The sequence below is a fragment of the Carcharodon carcharias genome, chromosome 19 (genome assembly GCF_017639515.1).
Source record: "Carcharodon carcharias isolate sCarCar2 chromosome 19, sCarCar2.pri, whole genome shotgun sequence".
NCBI classification, from domain to species: Eukaryota; Metazoa; Chordata; class Chondrichthyes; order Lamniformes; family Lamnidae; genus Carcharodon; species Carcharodon carcharias.
Genome location: NC_054485.1, coordinates 33078921 through 33098937, shown reverse-complemented (window position 1 = coordinate 33098937; position 20017 = coordinate 33078921). Strand labels below are relative to the sequence as shown.

At 47.8% G+C, this 20017-nt stretch overlaps 1 protein-coding gene across 2 annotated transcripts in view; it reads right to left on the bottom strand.

Annotated features, from left to right (window-relative positions):
* The window catches only part of psmb2 (proteasome 20S subunit beta 2), a 29031-nt gene extending 15244 nt beyond the window's left edge, over positions 1 to 13787 (bottom strand). The window contains exons 1-3 of one of the 2 annotated variants that reach the window (XM_041213156.1): positions 13605 to 13787; positions 7291 to 7413; positions 1844 to 1914 (exon numbers count right to left, since the gene is read on the bottom strand). In XM_041213156.1, the coding sequence (XP_041069090.1) occupies positions 1844 to 1914; positions 7291 to 7413; positions 13605 to 13695 (285 nt within the window). In that variant the 5' untranslated portion in view covers positions 13696 to 13787. The remainder of the gene's footprint in view (positions 1 to 1843; positions 1915 to 7290; positions 7414 to 13604) is intronic. The other variant, XM_041213157.1, reaches the window with a different exon arrangement.
* Positions 13788 to 20017: the final 6230 nt, after the last annotated feature.

Genomic DNA, 20017 nt, shown 5'->3' with positions numbered 1-20017 from the left:
TTGGCCTCTTTACTCTGGAAATCCCAGCATAGAACCCCACATCTCTCCCTCGTTTAAAGCACAGTTTTTTTGACTAAGCTTTTGGTCACTCCATCCATTTTGTCCATCTTTGATTTTTGCATCCAGTTTTATCTGATTATACCTATGTAATATCTTTATTTTAAAGGAACTAAATAAAAGTAGTTGTTACTGATGTTAATATATTTTAAAGTTACTGTCACTTTACCTGCAGTACGTAGCATATATTATACAGTAAGCTTAGCATATGAAGGCTGCATGGTATCTAACATGAAAAACATTTTAAAACCACTTGATAACCTAAAACCTATTTTGATGTTTCTCATCTTGTATTATAAACTGAACTGAACGATCAAAAGTATTACTTTCAAAGTGTTCAACTGACAAAAAAAGTCATTTCATCATAATGTGAATTCTGCTCTATTCTGTGAACAATTTTTATAAAGAGATTGACTAACTGTTGTTCCACAATATTTAGGTATAAAAACAAAATTCCTCACAGGAGGGGAAAATCACATCTAATCAATTTTGACTATTTTCATTCTCCTCCTTATGGCCTCTTTTGGAACTATACAGGCTTGGGAACAGATTCTCAGATATTAGATATTTTCCCCAATTCCTATGCTGTCAAATGTGTTACTGTAGCTCATCGACTCAAGTTTTTGTCAACAATGCTCTAAAACAGTTGCTAGATGGTGCATGAGGGTGGCAGCAGATAAATGTCTCTCCTCCCCTTCCTGTTCCCTTCAGATGTACTTGGGATTCTATTTAGGGTCCTCCTGTGGCACGTTCTCCTACACTGGGAACTCAGTTGCTGGGATGTAAATAACAGGCATATGTCTATGTTTCTTTACATTATGCAACAACACACAGTGTGATCAATAAGAATGTTAAATCTTGGTGCATTAAATTAAAGTTATACCTTAAGCTAAATATTGTTCTTGTGTTTTTAACTTCCAGTTCTTGGGAAAGATAGAAAATATTATAAATCCAGCATAATTTTACCAAGTACCAATTTGAGAAAATTAATTTATAGAGAACATCTGTAAGATGGACAGTTGGGTGACAGATGAAAATCGATATAGAAAAATGGAAAAAAATGCATTTCAAAAGGATAGAAAAAAAATAAAATTGTAAGAATTTAAATAGGGAACTGAGGTTCCTTGTTGTTCTGATACGTGGCCCCATATAAGGTGGCAGCTCCAGCAGATCAGAACATAAAATTGCAATCCTTGATTTTATATCTAAGAGATTGATATAAAAACAGTGGAGAAAATGGGGTACCAATGTAGTGATTGGATGGAAAGGGAGGGGGTTACAATTTTACAGAGCTGAGAAATCAGGGTCATCTCCTCGTGTTGGCAAGGGTCAGGGCAATTTGATGAAGTCTTCAAGATTATGAACTATTATGGTAGGTTAAGCGGTGATAGAGAGGACTCAAATTTAAGCTATCACAAAAGAATGAAGATGTCAGAATTTCCTGACATATTGGTATTCTCTGCTTTCAACCTTTGTTAAGTTTATATTAGGATTTAAAAATTGAATTTTATGGCTACTTGCAAAAAGGGAATATTAAAGGGTGCGGGGAACAAGCAGGAGATTGTGATTATGGACTTTGTTCCTCATGGGCAGAAAGACACTGGTACTGAAGTGGTAGACCAAACGGCGTGTTTCTGTGCTATAACAGCTGTTCTATTGATCGCAGCAGCTTCAAAGTTGATATTATAATGGCTTCATCTCCATTAACAAAAGTCTAAGTTCATTCGTATAGGACGTCTGTAACACACTACAAGTTAACCATTCCAGTTATATTCTGTTCACTTACCCGACTTCGGAGGTACTCTGCCAGGTTTTTGCGAGTGAAGTTGGCAGCTGCTGAAGGGGACAGTTCATAACCTGCAATGATGAAATAATAATGAATGGCCTCTTAACTCGTGATAAAATCTGCAGTGTGTAATTTGGAACAAACTACACATGAAACCGTATTTAACTGTAATTTTTGTATATATACACACACAAATCTCTTGTGGCATTATTCTTGATAAATCAAAAGAGACAGCGTTTTATCATGAAAGCAATGTTATACCATCTAATACACTCTGTTATAATAATAAAGGGAGAATTGTATCTGTTTAGCTCAATTGGTAAAACACTCATGTCTGCTCCAAAAGGTTGTGGGTTCAGGCCCCACTCTTACACTTGAACATCATCTTGGCTGAAAGTCTTATGCAGCAGAGAGAGAGCTGCATTGTCATTTGGATGAAATGTTAAACTTACTTCCCCTCTGCCTGTTCAGGCGGATGTAAAGGCCCCATGGCGCTATTCAAAGAACAGCAGTGCCCTGGCCAATAGTGTCCTAGGATAATAGGGCAGTGCTAGGGATCAAACTTATAGCCAGAGCAGTAAAATAAGTATTTTAGGTCCAGTCTCAAGCAGATACTGAGTGGAATTCACTCAAATGCATGGCTAAGGAAATAATTCATCCACACAATTTACTAGCTCACAAATCTGAGCAGGAAGTTTACAATGTGGATATATTACACAGTTTCAATATGTAAGGCATTGAGAGATTCTCACAAGCTCCACTCAAGGTTCATGGAAGGTTACTGGGTGAATTTGATGTTTTGTAAAAGTGTTCTAAAATGATCACTGAGCAGGCATGGAAAAATATTTTATTTTGGTGGAAGGAGCGGAATTCAAGAAAAAAACAAAATTAAAACAATGCAGCTATCGTATATGTACATTTTGTTTTAATTTCATGTATCACTGAAGATAAGTTCAAGGTAGAAGTTAATTCTGAGAGGGATAAAAACACATGAGAACAGTAACACAGCTCACAAAAGCTGACTTTAATTGATCTTGTTCACATAAATCTGTATTTGGGTTTCAACAAAATGATTGCCTGTTGAGAATTATCCTTGATTTGTTTGAATACAGACTTGATTTATTTTCACGTGTTGAAATGTTATAGCCATGGTGTTCCGTAAATGAAATGCACAGAAAAGGTACAATTCAATAGGACATTTAAGTGATTAGGATAGCTGCCCACCTGCCTAGTAGGATCGAGATACAGGTAGCTATTTATTTAATAGAAATTCTCAAAGACAAATATCCTAATCTGCACTGATATAAAAAGAGACATAATAGGAGACAGACTAGAATTAAGATGGTAACAGAGTATCAAAGAGTTGAATGTGGGGTTAAAGATACTTAAGCCAGATGTTTTCCAAACTACTTCTATCCAAAAGCATAGAAAATAATCAACATTCAAAGTTGACTTCGCAACTACCTGAACTTGGTGCTGTAGAGTGAAATTCAGCACCTACAAGTTGTCAGTAAGAAGAATTATACATGAAAAAGAACTTTTTTAGTTTCATTGACAAAGTTCACAAGCAATTTTTATTTCATAACTGTAATGTATATTTGAATCAGACTTGATGTCCCTTTTGCAACCCAGTGAAGGCACACACTGTTTTCTTTACCCTAAAATGACTGAGTCTTGGCAGGCTTTTCTGTGCTAAGAAACCTCGAAACAGAATATTGCTAGCAGTTAGAAAAACCTGACCTAAAATATTGACAAAGGTAACAATCTTTCATGGCAATAAGAACACAGAATGTGTAAATGCAAAAGAATGCCTGTGATTGCAAAATAATTTGGCACAGTTCATGATTGAGTTACCTTTCTTTTTACAATGAGTTCTTTCTGGATAAAGCATTTACAAAAGTCATTTTCCCCATCAGGATTATGAGCCTAGTTAGAGTTATTAAAAAAAAAATCAGTCTTGAAAGTCTAAAAAAGATTGCTTCACTGTAGCTGGAATAGAATCCAAAGTTTTGACTGTGATTATGTGGTTTATTATGGAGACTAGTATGCACTAAACTTCTACATGTGCATTCCAAATTTGCAGAGTTTACATTGATTCTGAGTTCAAATGTCAACTCTGGCCATTTGACATCCAGCAACAAACAATGCCCAAGGCTGGTAAGCTAAATGCAAATTCCCCAACATATTTCTTACTACTGTAAACAGCAAACTAATCACCCTACTACAGCATAGGTACATTGCAACATTGAGAAAATTGTGCATACATTCTTGGGCATGTAGCAAAGAACAAGGGATTCATGAACTGCACAATTTAAATCTCATTCTCTTCAGTTACAAATTTGTGGCATAGAAGTACCAATACATGCGTGAACACTGACAGACCAAATCCAAGAGAAGTTTCAAAGAACCACACAAAGTCCTGATTAGGAAAAAATATGATGAATAAACTCTATCCTATATTGAACATAGCTCCAGAAATTAAATATTAGTCTGAGTTAGCTGAATTTTTAAACAACATTTTCCTCATTCATACAAAACAAAATACTGCAGCTGCTGGAAATTTGAAATAAAAACAGAATGTTTTCCTCATTCATGTTCTTCTTACCAAAAATAAAGTGATTTCTACATTAAATTAGTTTAATAGCTGCAAAATGCAGCCAATAATAGCCGGTGATTGTGTATCACCATAATATTAAGTTAATGGAAAAGATTGTTCCAGGTGGCAAGTTTAGTGAAAAACCTAGTAAGCAAGCAGCAGGAAACACTTCTTTATACTCTCATTGTTTTTTCACACTAAACCATAGTGTGTGTCTATAGCAATATCACCTTTCAAACAGCAGTTCAACAAAAGGGCAAACCTTACAATGGAAACTAATGTTTTAAAATTTAGTGAAAACATCAAAAGAGATATCACTAGTGACTACTCAGCCTCCAATTTATGACCATCCAATTCTGACTGGTTGAGAAAAAGAAGACATTGTGTAACAAACAGAAGATAAAGAACACATGCCGTGTGCTGGATTTAACGCAGCCTGTAGTAGTGGGAACCTTGGTGGCCAGGCCTGCTTTTTACGGGAGAGGCCCCATATCAATCGCCCGGCTGCAGCAAAACCTTTCATGACTAGGACGCAGGGCGGAAGGGGCAGTTGTGGGAGTCCAGGCCACTAGCAGAGGGATGCCAATTATGCTTTCAGCTCACCGCAATTTAGTGGTGGCTCAAAGGTTTAATGGTGGCTTTCCCACGCCATCGGAATCCTGTCAGGTTTTCCAATGGTCTCTTAGGGGGTGGGGGCTAAATCCCTCATAGTCAGGCACTCTGTGTCCAATCAAGGGGCCAGGCATCCGGAAGGCAGGGGATTGCGTTGAAAGCCACACTCCTGCCCTTGCCTCTGACCACATCCCCCCCACCACCCCTCTCCTATGACCCTTAACCCTCTATCCGCATCCTGCCTTTAATCACTTTTGGTCTGAGGTGGCACGATGATCCTGGGCCCCGGGCAGGTGCATCACCACCAGCTGCCACCACTTCCACTGCTGCAGGTGGCATAAAAGGCTGTCAGCCTTTGATGGGCCAGCAGTACTCAGCTGGCAGCGTTTCCCGGGATTAAGGTGCCCGGCAGCAGAAGGCCCAACGATGGCCACTGAAGTGGCCAAAGGGCACTTGATTCCTTTGGGCCTCCCCCATGGAACTAAAGGGTGTCTGGTTCAATAATCAATTAATTAATTACTCAGCTAATTGGCTGGTTCTGCCCTTATTTCAATTCCTGTGCATAGAAATGATTCCATATTGAACACAGTACAAGTGCGTGAACAGAAACCTAATCTCTCAACTGTCAGTTACTGTTTTGCAATGAATAATTGAAACAAGCTTTTGTTACGTCAACGCATTCCAAAACTCTGAGCAAATCTTTATATTTAAGAGCTACAACTAAAATAAACAGCAACAAAAATAAAGTATTAGCTGAATTATGGCATTAAATAGGTTGCTGCACTTTCATCAAGATAAAAACCATACTGTTTGCATTCTATTATAGCAGGTTCAGGCACAAAACCTCTTATTTATAACATGTCGAGATATAACCTGAATCAATTACTCTGGCTGTTAAAGATGTTAAATTACAACATGACTAAGAATGACCAGGCTCCAATGTAGTTTTAGTAACAGGACACAATTAGATTTGACAATTCTAAGATAGTTGTTAGCTAAAGCAAGTTCAGTGACCATGAACAATGTTTCTCCTGCCTGGTGCATCTAGAACCAAGGGACACAGTCTCAAAATAAAGGGCAGGTCATTTAAGACTGAGGTGAAGAGGAATTTCTTCACTCGGAGGGTGGTGAATCTTTGGAATTCTCTCCAAAAGACTGTGGAAGCTCAATCACTGAGCATGTTCAAGACAGAAATTGATAGGTTTCTGGGTAGTAATGACATCAAGACATATGGGAATAGTGGGGAAAAATGGCAGAGAGTTAGATGATCAGCCATGATCTGTTTGAATAGCAGAGCAGGCTCGATGGGCCAAATAGCCTACACCTATGTTCCTAACAAGAGAAAAAGAAACAAGTGCATCTTAATAGCATAGCCCAGGAAGTTACTAATGAGTATAAACTCCTGAAGCTCCATAGCAGTACAGGTGGTCAAGGGATTGGTCATCTAATCAGGAATCAAAAATTACTAAGAATTTTTAGATTCTCAACAGAAAAAAAATCCTGTTAATGAACAAAGTTACAGCAGATTGAATCTTGTGATATAGCCAGTTTAAATAACTTATTCAGAATTACCTGGAAAAACTCAGTAGGTCTGGCAGCATCGGCGGAGAAGAAAAGAGTTGACGTTTCGAGTCCTCATGACCCTTCGACAGAACTAGTTCTGTCGAAGGGTCATGAGGACTCGAAACGTCAACTCTTTTCTTCTCCGCCGATGCTGCCAGACCTACTGAGTTTTTCCAGGTAATTCTGTTTTTGTTTTGGATTTCCAGCATCGGCAGTTTTTTTGTTTTTATATATAAATAACTTATTCAGCTGCCAAGCACATTGACCAACCTATACTCAGAGAAAACCACTACAAAAGCTTGCAACTTTGGTCCTTTAAACAGACAGAAACTTTAAAAAGAAATACAGAGTGATGCAGAACTGTGCAGACTTTTAAAAAGTCTGTTTGAAATTTGACAACAAATCAGATTCTGTTGAGGATATTATCAGAGTAAGAATTAGTGAAAAATTTTAAATTCTTATTTTAGCTCTCAAAACATTGGACCCAGAATAGCTCCAAACAGACAATGCAGCTGTAGGTTACTTACAGAGGCAATACTAGCAAAAAAAGCTGCCGTATGAAAATTTCAGTTGTTTGCTATCAAACAAATACACAATTGCTGCTCATTAAGATGAAATGTGATTTGAAATCTTGACAAGTCCTGAAAGAGGTGAATGAGGCACACCAGTTACCCACCATTTCTCATTTTGTAAAGCTGAACATTTTTCTGAATGTACTCTGCAAACTGGACGGTGTCTCCAGCTTCTCCGACACATAGCAGCATTATCTTCTCACTCAGTTTAAACATTTTATCATAATCTAAATGAAACAAAGAAATGAAGGAGTGAGGAAGCTAAAAACCACAAAGCAATAAATGCCAACAGAATTTAGAGATCCATCCTTCTAAATCAACGATTTTAATGAGCAAAGCATCTTTGTCACAAAAAGGTACAATTTATGCAGTAAGTACAGAAAGTCACTCAATCAAAACTAACCATGAAACACTCTTCAAATCACAAGTTAACTCTGTCATTTCACATGCACACAACAGAATGAATTTCTCTACCTCACAAAGATATGGCTCCCTATATTGTTCAAGATTGATGGGGGGTCAGCCAGGGCCAGGGGGACTGATAAATTTGATATTGAATATGGCTAACTAAGAGGCAAAAAGAAAACCAGAACAATTCTGATTTTTCAGGTATGAAAAGTATCTAATCAGGGAGAAATTGCTATCAACACACTGAGGCATAGGGCATCAATAAGCCTTTACCTATCATTCATTAAATCGAGCTAGTTATGGGCCATGGCATATCCAGCAGTCAATGACTCCTGGATCCATCCCATAATATGCAAGAAGCCGGAGACAATTTGAATTCTCATCCCCAAAAACGTGGGATTAACCAGTATTTTTCCCACCTGATTGAGGGCAGGCATTAAGTAGTTTTGATAATACATGTTTAACTCCATTTTGTCCCTTGAAATTGGTAGTTAGCTATTGCTCATTTATACTTTCACTTTCAATTTACTCAATAGTGCTGAATAATACTGTGAGCCAAGGCAAGGCCTGAAAGAATTGACTTAAATAAAAAAGGGAACTGTAGCTCTTATTTGAATGCTGATGATTCTGGATGTAAATTTCTGGGAGAATAATTATGAATGTCTATCACTAAAAACTGAAAATGCTACACTTTGAGGACATTTTGTTGCACAAAGAACTAATCTATGCATCAAATTACAGTGACTATTTCCATTAGATCTCCACAACTCCAGCTTAAAGTACAATCATTTTCCAGTTTCTTAAGCTTCAATTACTACAAGCAAAGTTTTCAATGTTCTTTATAGTTTACTGGAGGCATGTTCCAGCTGTCTGCACTTCATGTTATTTTCAAAAAATGTCAAAACTAGATGGGTTTTCTAAAATGGGTTTCTGCACTTAAAAGGAGCATGATCTAACAAGTACTAAAACCATATTGTTTTAGGAATTATAAACAGTAATAACTCTATTCCTGCCAAAGTTTAATGCTTTGCTTGCAATGTTCAGATTAATATTGAATATTGTGGGGTACAGGACCAAACATGTCACTCCCTGTATATTTTTTATTCTGAAACATGTGTGCAGAAGAAGTTCTGAGAGGGTTTAACAGGACTTTTGTTACACTGTAATTGCTAATTAGATATGAATTAGATTTAAGGTACATTTTAAAGTCACGTTGGATTGATAGCCTGCAGGTAATATTCCAATCTTTTCTCATCATAGTACAGTAAACAGAATGGAGGATGCTGTATGCCATCATTGTGATTAGTATTTTAATCCACTATTAGAAGTGAGGACACTCAGTTAGTTAGCGAGTTACTTAAAGCCTCTTTTGGCATCCTCCATTATATTTCTGCAGCTACCCATTTACTGAATCACAAAGCTCATTTCCACCTCCCAAATCTGTGCCTATCTTTCTAATAACCCCACTTCTGAATCTCTCCAGGCAGCAATATTATGGAAGTTGCCCCACAGGAGCAAAAGTTCACAAGTGACAACCTATGTGATTTTGACCATGAACTATCCCTTCTCTTTATTCTCTACCTGTTTGCAGCGTTTGACACAGCTGACTGTACCGTACCATACTGCGCCCCCCCCAAATGCCTCTTAACCATCCAGCGGGCTGAGACTGAACTGACCTGGACCTTTCCTTATCTATCCAGGTCGTAGCCAGAGAATCACCTATATTGATTTCCCTTTCTGTTCCTGCATATCCTTGTTCACCCAAGGATCCATACCCATATCACTTCTATTTCTCATCTACATGCTGCCCTTCAGGGACATCATCCAAAAACACAGCAATTTTATATGTATGCCAACGACATTCAGTTCTACCTCATCACATCTTTCAACCCCTCCACTGTGTATCTAAATGGTCAGACTACTGGTCACTAAGATTGTTTATTTCCAACTCCATAATATCGCCGACTTCATGTCTGCCTCAACTCATCTGCTGCTGAAAATCTAATCTATGCCTTTGTTACCTCCAGACTTGACTATTCTAATGCAGGTCTGGCAGCAGAACTATTCTGTTGTAGGGTCATGAGGACTTGAAACGTCAACTCTTTTCTTCTCCGCCGATGCTGCCAGACCTGCTGAGTTTTTCCAGGTAATTCTGTTTTTGTTTTAGATTTCCAGCATCTGCAGTTTTTTGTTTTTATTCTAATGCATTCCTGGTCAGCCACCCATTTTCTACACTCCATAAACTTGAGGTTAGCTAAACTTCTGTTGTCCATGCCCTAACATGAACTAAGTTCCAATCAACCCATGTGCTTGCTGGACAACTATCTTGATTTTGAAATTCCTATCCCTGTTTTCAAATCCCTCCATGATCTCGCCCCTCCTTAACTATGCAGTCTCCTCCAGCTCTACAATCTTTCGAGGTATCAGAGCTCCTCCAATTCTGGCCTCCTGGGTATTTGATTAGAGCAGCAACTTTAACATTCTTCCCTCGGCCACCGCCCCCTACATCAATGCAGCGGTTCCCTCCCCACCAACCCCAAAGGAACAGCTCCCCCCCACCTCTCCCCCAGCTCTCTCCACCCCCAACCCCCCCCCCCCCCCCCCCCCCCCCCCCCCCCCCCCCCCCCCCCCCCCCCCCCCCCCCCCCCCCCCCCCCCCCCCCCCCCCCCCCCCCCCCCCCCCCCCTCCCCCCCCCCCCCCCCCCCCCCCCCCCCCCCCCCCCCCCCCCCCCCCACTCCCCCCCCCCCCCCCCCCCCCCCCCCCCCCCCCCCCCCCCACCCCCCCCCCCCCCCCCCCCCCCCCCCCCCCCCTCCCCCCCCCCCCCCCCCCCCCCCCCCCCACCCCCCCCCCAGCCCCCCCCCCCCCCCCCCCCAGCCCCCCCCCCCCCCCCCCCCCCCCCCCCCCCCCCCCCCCCCCCCCCCCCCCCCCCAGCCCCCCCCCCCCCCCCCCCCCCCCCCCCCCCCCCCCCCCCCATGGAGCAGCCCCCCCCCCCCCCCCCCCCCCCCCCCCCCCCCCCACCCCCCCCCCCCCCCCCCCCCCCCCCCCCCCCCACCCCCCCCCCCCCCCCCCCCCCCCCCCCCCCCCCCCCCCCCCCCCCCCCCCCCCCCCCCCCCCCCCCCCCCCCCCCCACCCCCCCCCCCCCCCCCCCCCCCCCCCCCCCCCCCCCCCCCCCCCCCCCCCCCCCCCCCCCCCCCCCCAGCCCCCCCCCCCCCCCCCCCCCCCCCCCCCCCCCCCCCCCCCCCCCCCCCCCCCCCCCCCCCCCCCCCCCCCACCCCCCCCCCCCCCCCCCCCCCCCCCCCCCCCCCCCCCACCCCCCCCCCCCCCCCCCCCCCCCCCCCCCCCCCCCCCCCCCCCCCCACCCCCCCCCCCCCCCCCCCCCCCCCCCCCCCCCCCCCCCCCCCCCCCCCACCCCCCCCCCCCCCCCCCCCCCCCCCCCCCCCCCCCCCCCCCCCCCCACCCCCCCCCCCCCCCCCCCCCCCCCCCCCCCCCCCCCCCCCCCCCCCCCCCCCCCCCCCCCCCCCCCCCAGCCCCCCCCCCCCCCCCCCCCCCCCCCCCCCCCCCCCCCCCCCCCCCCCCCCCCCCCCCCCCCCCCCCCCCCCCCCCCCCCCCCACCCCCCCCCCCCCCCCCCCCCCCCCCCCCCCCCCCCCCCCCCCCCCCCCCCCCCCCCCCCCCACCCCCCCCCCCCCCCCCCCCCCCCCCCCCCCCCCCCCCCCCCCCCCCACCCCCCCCCCCCCCCCCCCCCCCCCCCCCCCCCCCCCCCCCCCCCCCCCCCCCACCCCCCCCCCCCCCCCCCCCCCCCCACCCCCCCCCCCCCCCCCCCCCCCCCCCCCCCCCCCCCCCCCCCCCCCCCCCCCCCCCCCCCCCCCCCCCCCCCCCCCCCCCCCCCCCCCCCCCCCCCCCCCCCCCCCCCCCCCCCCCCCCCCCCCCCCCCCCCCCCCCCCCCCCCCCCCCCCCCCCCCCCCCCCCCCCCCCCCCCCCCACCCCCCCCCCCCCCCCCCCCCCCCCCCCCCCCCCCCCCCCCCCCCCCCCCCCCCCCCCCCCCCCCCCCCCCCCCCCCCCCCCCCCCCCCCCCCCCCCCCCCCCCCCCCCCCCCCCCCCCCCCCCCCCCCCCCCCCCCCCCCCCCCCCCCCCCCCCCCCCCCCCCCCCCCCCCCCCCCCCCCCCCCCCCCCCCCCCCCCCCCCCCCCCCCCCCCCCCCCCCCCCCCCCCCCCCCCCCCCCCCCCCCCCCCCCCCCCCCCCCCCCCCCCCCCCCCCCCCCCCCCCCCCCCCCCCCCTCCCCCCCCCCCCCCCCCCCCCCCCCCCCCCCCCCCCCCTCTCTCCCCCCCCCCCCCCCCCCCCCCCCCCCCCCCCCCCCTCCCCCCCCCACCCCCCCCCACCCCAATGGAACAGCTCTCTCTCTACTTCCGCCCCCCCACCCCAATGGAGCAGCTCTCTCTCTCCCTCCACTCCGCCGCACCCCAATGGAGCAGCTCTCTCTCTCTCCACCCCTCACTCCAATGGAGCAGCTCTCTCTCTCTCCACTCCACCCCTCACCCCAATGGAGCAGCTCTCTTTCTCTCCCACCACCTCTCACCCCAATGGAGCAGCTCTCTCCCTCCACTCCACCACCCCCCCAATGGAGCAGCTCTCTCTCCCTCCAATACCTCCCCCATCCCAATGGAGCAGTTCTCTCTCTCTCCCTCCACTCCACCCCTCACCCCAATGGAGCAGTTCTCTCTCTCTCCCTCCACTCCACCCCTCAACCCAATGGAGCAGTTCTCTCTCTCTCCCTCCACTCCACCCCTCACCCCAATGGAGCAGTTCTCTCTCTCTCCCTCCACTCCACCCCTCACCCCAATGGAGCAGTTCTCTCTCTCTCCCTCCACTCCACCCCTCACCCCAATGGAGCAGTTCTCTCTCTCTCTCCACATCCGCCCACCCCAATGGAACAGCTGTCTCTCCATTCCCGCCCCCCCCCACCCCAATGGAGCAGCTCTCTCTCTCCCTCCACTCCACCCCCCCCACCCCAATGGAGCAGCACTCTCTCTCTCCCTCCACCCCTCACCCCAATGGAGCAGCTCTCTCTCTCTCTCTCTCCACTCCAGCCCTCACCCCAATGGAGCAGGTCTCTTTCTCTCCCTCCACTCCACCCCTCACTCCAATGGAGCAGCTCTCTCTCTCTCCACCCCTCAATCCAATGGAGCAGCTCTCTCTCTCTCTCTCTCCACCCCTCACCCCAATGGAGCAGCTCTCTCTCTCTCTCTCTCCACCCCTCACCCCAATGGAGCAGCTCTATCTCTCTCTCTCCACCCCTCACCCCAATGGAGCAGCTCTCTTTCTCTCTCTCCACCCCTCACTCCAATGGAGCAGCTCTCTCTCTCTCTCTCCACTCCACCCCTCACCCCAATGGAGCAGCTCTCTCTCTCTCTCTCCACTCCACCCCTCACCCCAATGGAGCAGCTCTCTTTCTCTCCCTCCACTCCACCCCTCACCACAATGGAGCAGCTCTCTCCCTCCACTCCACCCCCCCCCCCACAATGGAGCAGCACTCTCTCTCTCTCCCTCCACTCCACCCCTCACCCCAATGGAGCAGCTCTCTCTCTCTCTCCACCCCTCACCCCAATGGAGCAGCTCTCTCTCTCTCTCCACCCCTCACCACAATGGAGCAGCTCTCTCTCTCCACTCCACCCCCCCCAACAATGGAGCAGCTCTCTCTACCTCCAATACCTCCCCCACACCAATGGAGCAGCTCTCTCTAACTCCAATACCTCCCCCACACCAATGGAGCAGCTCTCTCTCTCTCCCTCCACTCCACCCTTCACCCCAATGGAGCAGTTCTCTCTCTCTCTCACCATCCGCCCACCCCAATGGAACAGCTCTCTCTCGATTGCCGCCACCCCCACTCCCCAACCCCCACCCCCAACCTCAACCCAACGGTGGTGAAACACTCCCGCCATCTCCCCCCCTCGGTCAGTGCGGGCCGCTGATCCCAGGCCTCTTCCGGCCTGCCGACTCTCTCCGCCGCCTTACCGTGCTTCATGGCGACAATGCTGCTGGCCGCCACCCTGTCAGAGGCCACCAGGACGAAGTCTGGGCCCTGTATTCCTATCAAATACTCCATGGCGGAGCTGCACGCACAGAGACCGCAAATCACAACGTTAACACCGAGCCTGAGACAGCAAATCCGGACAGAGCATGCGCGAGAACTCTCAAACACCGCGGGAATTCAGGAAGCGCACGTGATCTTAAGGGCGGAGCTTGGCCCCAAGGCAGAATGAATGTCACAGTGAGAGAGAGAATGTCACAGTGAGAGAGAGAATGTCACAGTGAGAGAGAGAGAGAGAATGTCACTTAGAGAGAGAGAGGGAGAATGTCGAAGTGAGAGAGAGAGAGAATGTAACATTGAGAGAGAGAGAATGTCACTGTGAGAGAGAGAGAATGTCACTGTGAGAGAGAGAGAGAATGTCACAGTGAGAGAGAGATAATGTCACAGTGAGAGAGAGTATGTCGAAGTGCGAGAGAGAGAGAATGTCACAGTGAGAGAGAGAGAATGTCACAGTGAGAGAGAGTATGTCGAAGTGCGAGAGAGAGAGAATGTCACAGTGAGAGAGAGAGAATGTCACAGTGAGCGAGAGAGAATATCACAGTGAGCAAGAGAGAATGTCACAGTGAGAGAGAGAGAGCAAATTTCACTGAGAGAGAGAATGTCACTGAGAGAGAGAGAGAATGTCACAGAGAGAGAGAGCATGTCACAGAGAGAGAGAATGTCACAGAGAGAGAGAGCATGTCACAGAGAGAGAGAATGTCACAGAGAGAGAGAATGTCACAGAGAGAGAATGTCACAGAGAGAGAATGTCACAGTGAGAGAGAGAGAATGTCACAGTGAGAGAGAGAGAATGTCACAGTGAGAGAGAGAATGTCACAGTGAGAGAGAGAGAGAGAATGTCACTGAGATAGAGAGAATGTCACAGCGAGAGAGAGAGAGAATGTCACAGTGAGAGAGAGAGAGAATGTCACAGTGACGTAGAGAGAATGTCACAGTGAGAGTGAGAGAGAATGTCACAGAGAGAGAGAGAATGTCACAGAGAGAGAGAGAATGTCACAGTGAGTGAGAGAGAGAATGTCACAGTGAGTGAGAGAGAGAATGTCACAGTGAGAGAGAGAGAATGTCACAGAGAGAGAGAGAGAATGTCACAGAGAGAGAGAGAGAATGTCACAGAGAGAGAGAGGGAATGTCACAGTGAGACAGAGAGAATGTCACAGTGTGAGAGAGAGAGACAGAATGTCACAGTGAGATAGAGAGAATGTCATAGTGAGAGAGAGAGAGAGAATGTCACAGTGAGAGAGAGAGAATGTCACAGTGAGAGAGAGAGAGAATGTCACAGTGAGATAGAGAGAATGTAACAGTGAGACTGAGAGAGAAAGAATGTCACAGAGAGAGAGAGAATGTCACAGTGAGAGAGAGAGAGAATGTCACAGTGAGAGAGAGAATGTCACAGTGAGAGAGAGAGAGAATGTCACAGTGAGAGAGAGAGAGAATGTCACAGTGAGAGAGAGAGAATGTCACAGTGAGAGAGAGAGAATGTCACAGTGAGAGAGAGAGAATGTCACAGTGAGAGAGACAGAGAATGTCACAGTGAGAGAGACAGAGAATGTCACAGAGAGAGAGAATGTTACAGTGAGAGAGAGAGAGAATGTCAAAGTGAGAGAGAGAGAGAAAGTCACAGTGAGAGAGAGAGAATGTCACACAGAGGGAGAGAGAATGTCACAGTGAGAGAGAGAGAGAGAATGTCACAGTGAGAGAGAGAGAGAGAGAGAATGTCACAGTGAGAGAGAGAGAGAGAATGTCACAGTGAGAGAGAGAGAGAGAGAATGTCACAGTGAGAGAGAGAGAGAGAGAATGTCACAGTGAGAGAGAGAGAGAATGTCACAGTGAGAGTGAGAGAGAGAGAATGTCACAGAGAGAGAGAGAGAATGTCACAGAGAGAGAGAGAGAATGTCACAGTGGGAGAGAGAATGTCACAGTGAGAGAGAGAGAATGTCACAGTGAGAGAGAGAGAATGTCACAGTGAGAGAGAGAGAATGTCACAGTGAGAGAGAGAGAATGTCACAGTGAGAGAGAGAGAATGTCACGGTTAGAGAGAGAGAATGTCACAGTGAGAGAGGCAGAGAATGTCACAGTGAGAGATGCAGAGAATGTCAAAGTGAGAGAGACAGAGAGCGTCACAGTGAGAGAGAGAGAGAGAATGTCACAGAGAGAGAGAATGTCACAGTGAGAGAGAGAGAATGTCACAGTGAGAGAGATAGAGAATGTCACAGTGAAACAGTGAGAGAGAGAGAGAAAATGTCACAGTGAGAGAGATAGAGAATGTCACAGTGAGAGAGAGAGAGAGAATGTCACAGAGAGAATGTTACAGTGAGAGAGAGAGAGAATGTTACAGTGAGAGAGAGAGAGAATGTTACAGTGAGAGAGAGAGAGTCAAAGTGAGAGAGAGAGTGAAAGTCACAGTGAGAGAGAGAATGTCACACTGAGAGGGAGAGAGAATGTCACAGTGAGAGAGAGAGAGAATGTCACAGTGAGAGAGAGAGAGAATATCACAGTGAGAGAGAGAGAATATCACAGTGAGAGAGAGAGAATATCACAGTGAGAGAGAGAGAATGTCACAGTGAGAGAGAGAGAGAATGTCACAGTGAAACAGTGAGAGAGAGAGAGAGAGAGAATGTCACAGTGAGAGTGAGAGAGAGAGAATGTCACAAAGAGAGAGAGAATGTCACAGTGAGCGAGAGAGAATATCACAGTGAGCAAGAGAGAATGTCACAGTGAGAGAGAGAGAGCAAATTTCACAAAGAGAGAATGTCACTGAGAGAGAGAGAGAATGTCACAGAGAGAGAGAGAGAGAGAATGTCACAGAGAGAGAGAGCATGTCACAGAGAGAGAATGTCACAGAGAGAGAGAGCATCTCACAGAGAGAGAGAATGTCACAGAGAGAGAGAATGTCACAGTGAGAGAGAGAGAATGTCACAGTGAGAGAGAGAGAATGTCACAGTGAGAGAGAGAGAATGTCACAGTGAGAGAGAGAGAGAGAATGTCACTGAGATAGAGAGAATGTCACAGCGAGAGACAGAGAGAATGTCACAGTGAGAGAGAGAATGTCACAGTGACGTAGAGAGAATGTCACAGTGAGAGTGAGAGAGAGAGAATGTCACAGAGAGAGAGAGAATGTCACAGAGAGAGAGAATGTCACAGAGAGAGAGAATGTCACTGAGAGAATGTCACAGTGAGTGAGAGAGAGAATGTCACAGTGAGACAGAGAGAATGTCATAGTGAGAGAGAGAGAGAGAGAATGTCACAGTGAGATAGAGAGAATGTCATAGTGAGAGAGAGAGAGAGAATGTCACAGTGAGAGAGAGAGAATGTCACAGTGAGAGAGAGAGAGAGAATGTCACAGTGAGATAGAGAGAATGTAACAGTGAGAGTGAGAGAGAAAGAATGTCACAGAGAGAGAATGTCACAGTAAGAGAGAGAGAGAATGTCACAGTGAGAGAGAGAGAGAATGTCACAGTGAGAGAGAGAGAGAATGACACAGTGAGAGAGATAGAGAATGTCACAGTGAGAGAGAGAATGTCACAGTGAGAGAGAGAATGTCACAGTGAGAGAGACAGAGAATGTCACAGTGAGAGAGAGAGAATGTCACAGTGAGAGAGACAGAGAATGTCACTGAGAGAGACAGAGAATGTCACAGGGAGAGAGACAGAGAATGTCACAGTGAGAGAGAGAGATAGAGAATGTCACAGTGGGAGAGAGAGAGAGAATGTCACAGAGAGAGAGAATGTTACAGTGAGAGAGAGAGAGAATGTCAAAGTGAGAGAGAGAGAGAAAGTCACAGTGAGAGAGAGAGAATGTCACACTGAGAGGGAGAGAGAATGTCACAGTGAGAGGGAGAGAGAGAGAATGTCACAGTGAGAGAGAGAGAGAGAATGTCACAGTGAGAAAGAGAGAGAGAGAATGTCACAGTGAGAAAGAGAGAGAGAGAATGTCACAGTGAGAGAGAGAGAGAGAGAATGTCACAGTGAGAGAGAGAGAGAGAATGTCACAGTGAGAGTGAGAGAGAGAGAATGTCACAGAGAGAGAGAATGTCACAGTGAGAGAGAGAGAATGTCACAGTGAGAGAGAGAGAATGTCACAGTGAGAGAGAGAGAATGTCACAGTGAGAGACAGAGAATGTCACAGTGAGAGAGGCAGAGAATGTCACAGTGAGAGAGGCAGAGAACGTCACAGTGAGAGAGAGAGAGAGAGAATGTCACAGAGAGAGAGAATGTCACAGTGAGAGAGAGAGAATGTCACAGTGAGAGAGAGAGAGAATGTCACAGTGAGAGAGAGAGAATGTCACAGTGAGAGACAGAGAATGTCACAGTGAGAGAGGCAGAGAATGTCACAGTGAGAGAGGCAGAGAATGTCACAGTGAGAGAGGCAGAGAATGTCACAGTGAGAGAGGCAGAGAATGTCACAGTGAGAGAGGCAGAGAATGTCAAAGTGAGAGAGACAGAGAACGTCACAGTGAGAGAGAGAGAGAGAGAATGTCACAGAGAGAGAGAATGTCACAGTGAGAGAGAGAGAATGTCACAGTGAGAGAGAGAGAATGTCACAGTGAGAGAGAGAGAATGTCACAGTGAGAGAGAGAGAGAATGTCACAGTGAAACAGTGAGAGAGAGAGAGAAAATGTCACAGTGAGAGAGATAGAGAATGTCACAGTGAGAGAGAGAGAATGTCACAGTGAGAGAGAGAGAATGTCACAGTGAGAGAGAGAGAATGTCACAGTGAGAGAGAGAGAATGTCACAGTGAGAGAGGCAGAGAATGTCACAGTGAGAGAGGCAGAGAATGTCAAAGTGAGAGAGACAGAGAACGTCACAGTGAGAGAGAGAGAGAATGTCACAGAGAGAGAGAATGTCACAGTGAGAGAGAGAGAATGTCACAGTGAGAGAGAGAGAGAATGTCACAGTGAAACAGTGAGAGAGAGAGAGAAAATGTCACAGTGAGAGAGATAATGTCACAGTGAGAGAGCGAGAGAGAATGTCACAGAGAGAGAGAATGTTACAGTGAGAGAGAGAGAGAGAATGTTACAGTGAGAGAGAGAGAGAATGTTACAGTGAGAGAGAGAGAGAATGTTATAGTGAGAGAGAGAGAGAATGTTATAGTGAGAGAGAGAGAGAATGTTATAGTGAGAGAGAGAGAGAATGTTATAGTGAGAGAGAGAGAGAATGTCAAAGTGAGGGAGAGAGAGAAAGTCACAGTGAGAGAGAGAATGTCACACTGAGAGGGAGAGAGAATGTCACTGTGAGAAGAGAGAGAGAGAGAATGTCACAGTGAGAGAGAGAGAGAATGTCACAGTGAGAGAGAGAGAGAGAATGTCACAGTGAGAGAGAAAATATCACAGTGAGAGTGAGAGAGAGAATGTCACAGTGAGAGTGAGAGAGAGAGAATGTCACAAAGAGAGAGAGAATGTCACAAAGAGAGAGAGAATGTCACAGTGAGAGAGAGAATGTCACAGTGAGAGAGAGAATGTCACAGTGAGAGAGAGAGAATGTCACAGTGAGAGATAGAGACAGAGAATGTTGAAGTGAGAGAGGCAGAGAATGTCAAAGTGAGCGAGGCAGAGAATGTCAAAGTGAGCGAGGCAGAGAATGTCAAAGTGAGCGAGGCAGAGAATGTCAAAGTGAGAGAGGCAGAGAATGTCAAAGTGAGAGAGGCAGAGAATGTCAAAGTGAGAGAGACAGAGAACGTCACAGTGAGAGAGAGAGAGAATGTCACAGAGAGAGAGAATGTCACAGTGAGAGAGAGAGAGAATATCACAGTGAGAGAGAGAGAATGTCACAGTGAGAGAGAGAGAGAATGTCACAGTGAAACAGTGAGAGAAAGAGAGAATGTCACATTGAGAGAGAGAGAGAGAATGTCACATTGAGAGAGAGAGACAGAATGTCACAGTGAGAGAGAGAGAGAGAATGTCACAGTGAGAGAGAGAGAGAATGTCACAGTGAGAGAGAGAGAGAATGACACAGTGAGAGAGAGATATAGAATGTCACAGTGAGAGAGAGAGAGAAGGTCACAGTGAGAGAGTGAGAGAGAATGTCACAGTGAGCGAGAGAGAGAATGTCACAGTGAGAGAGAGAGAGAATGTCACAGTGAGAGAGAGGGAGAATGTCACAGTGAGAGGGAGAGAGAATGTCACAGTGAGAGAGAGTGAGAATGTCACTGTGAGAGAGAGAGAGAATGTCACAGTGAGAGAGAGAGAGAACGTCACAGTGAGAGAGAGGGAATGTCACTGAGAGTGAGAGAGAACGTCACAGTGAGAGAGAGAGAGAGAATGACGCTGAGAGAGAGAGCGAGAGAATGTCACAGTGAGAGAGAGAGAGAGAATGTCACAGTGAGAGAGAGAGAGAATGT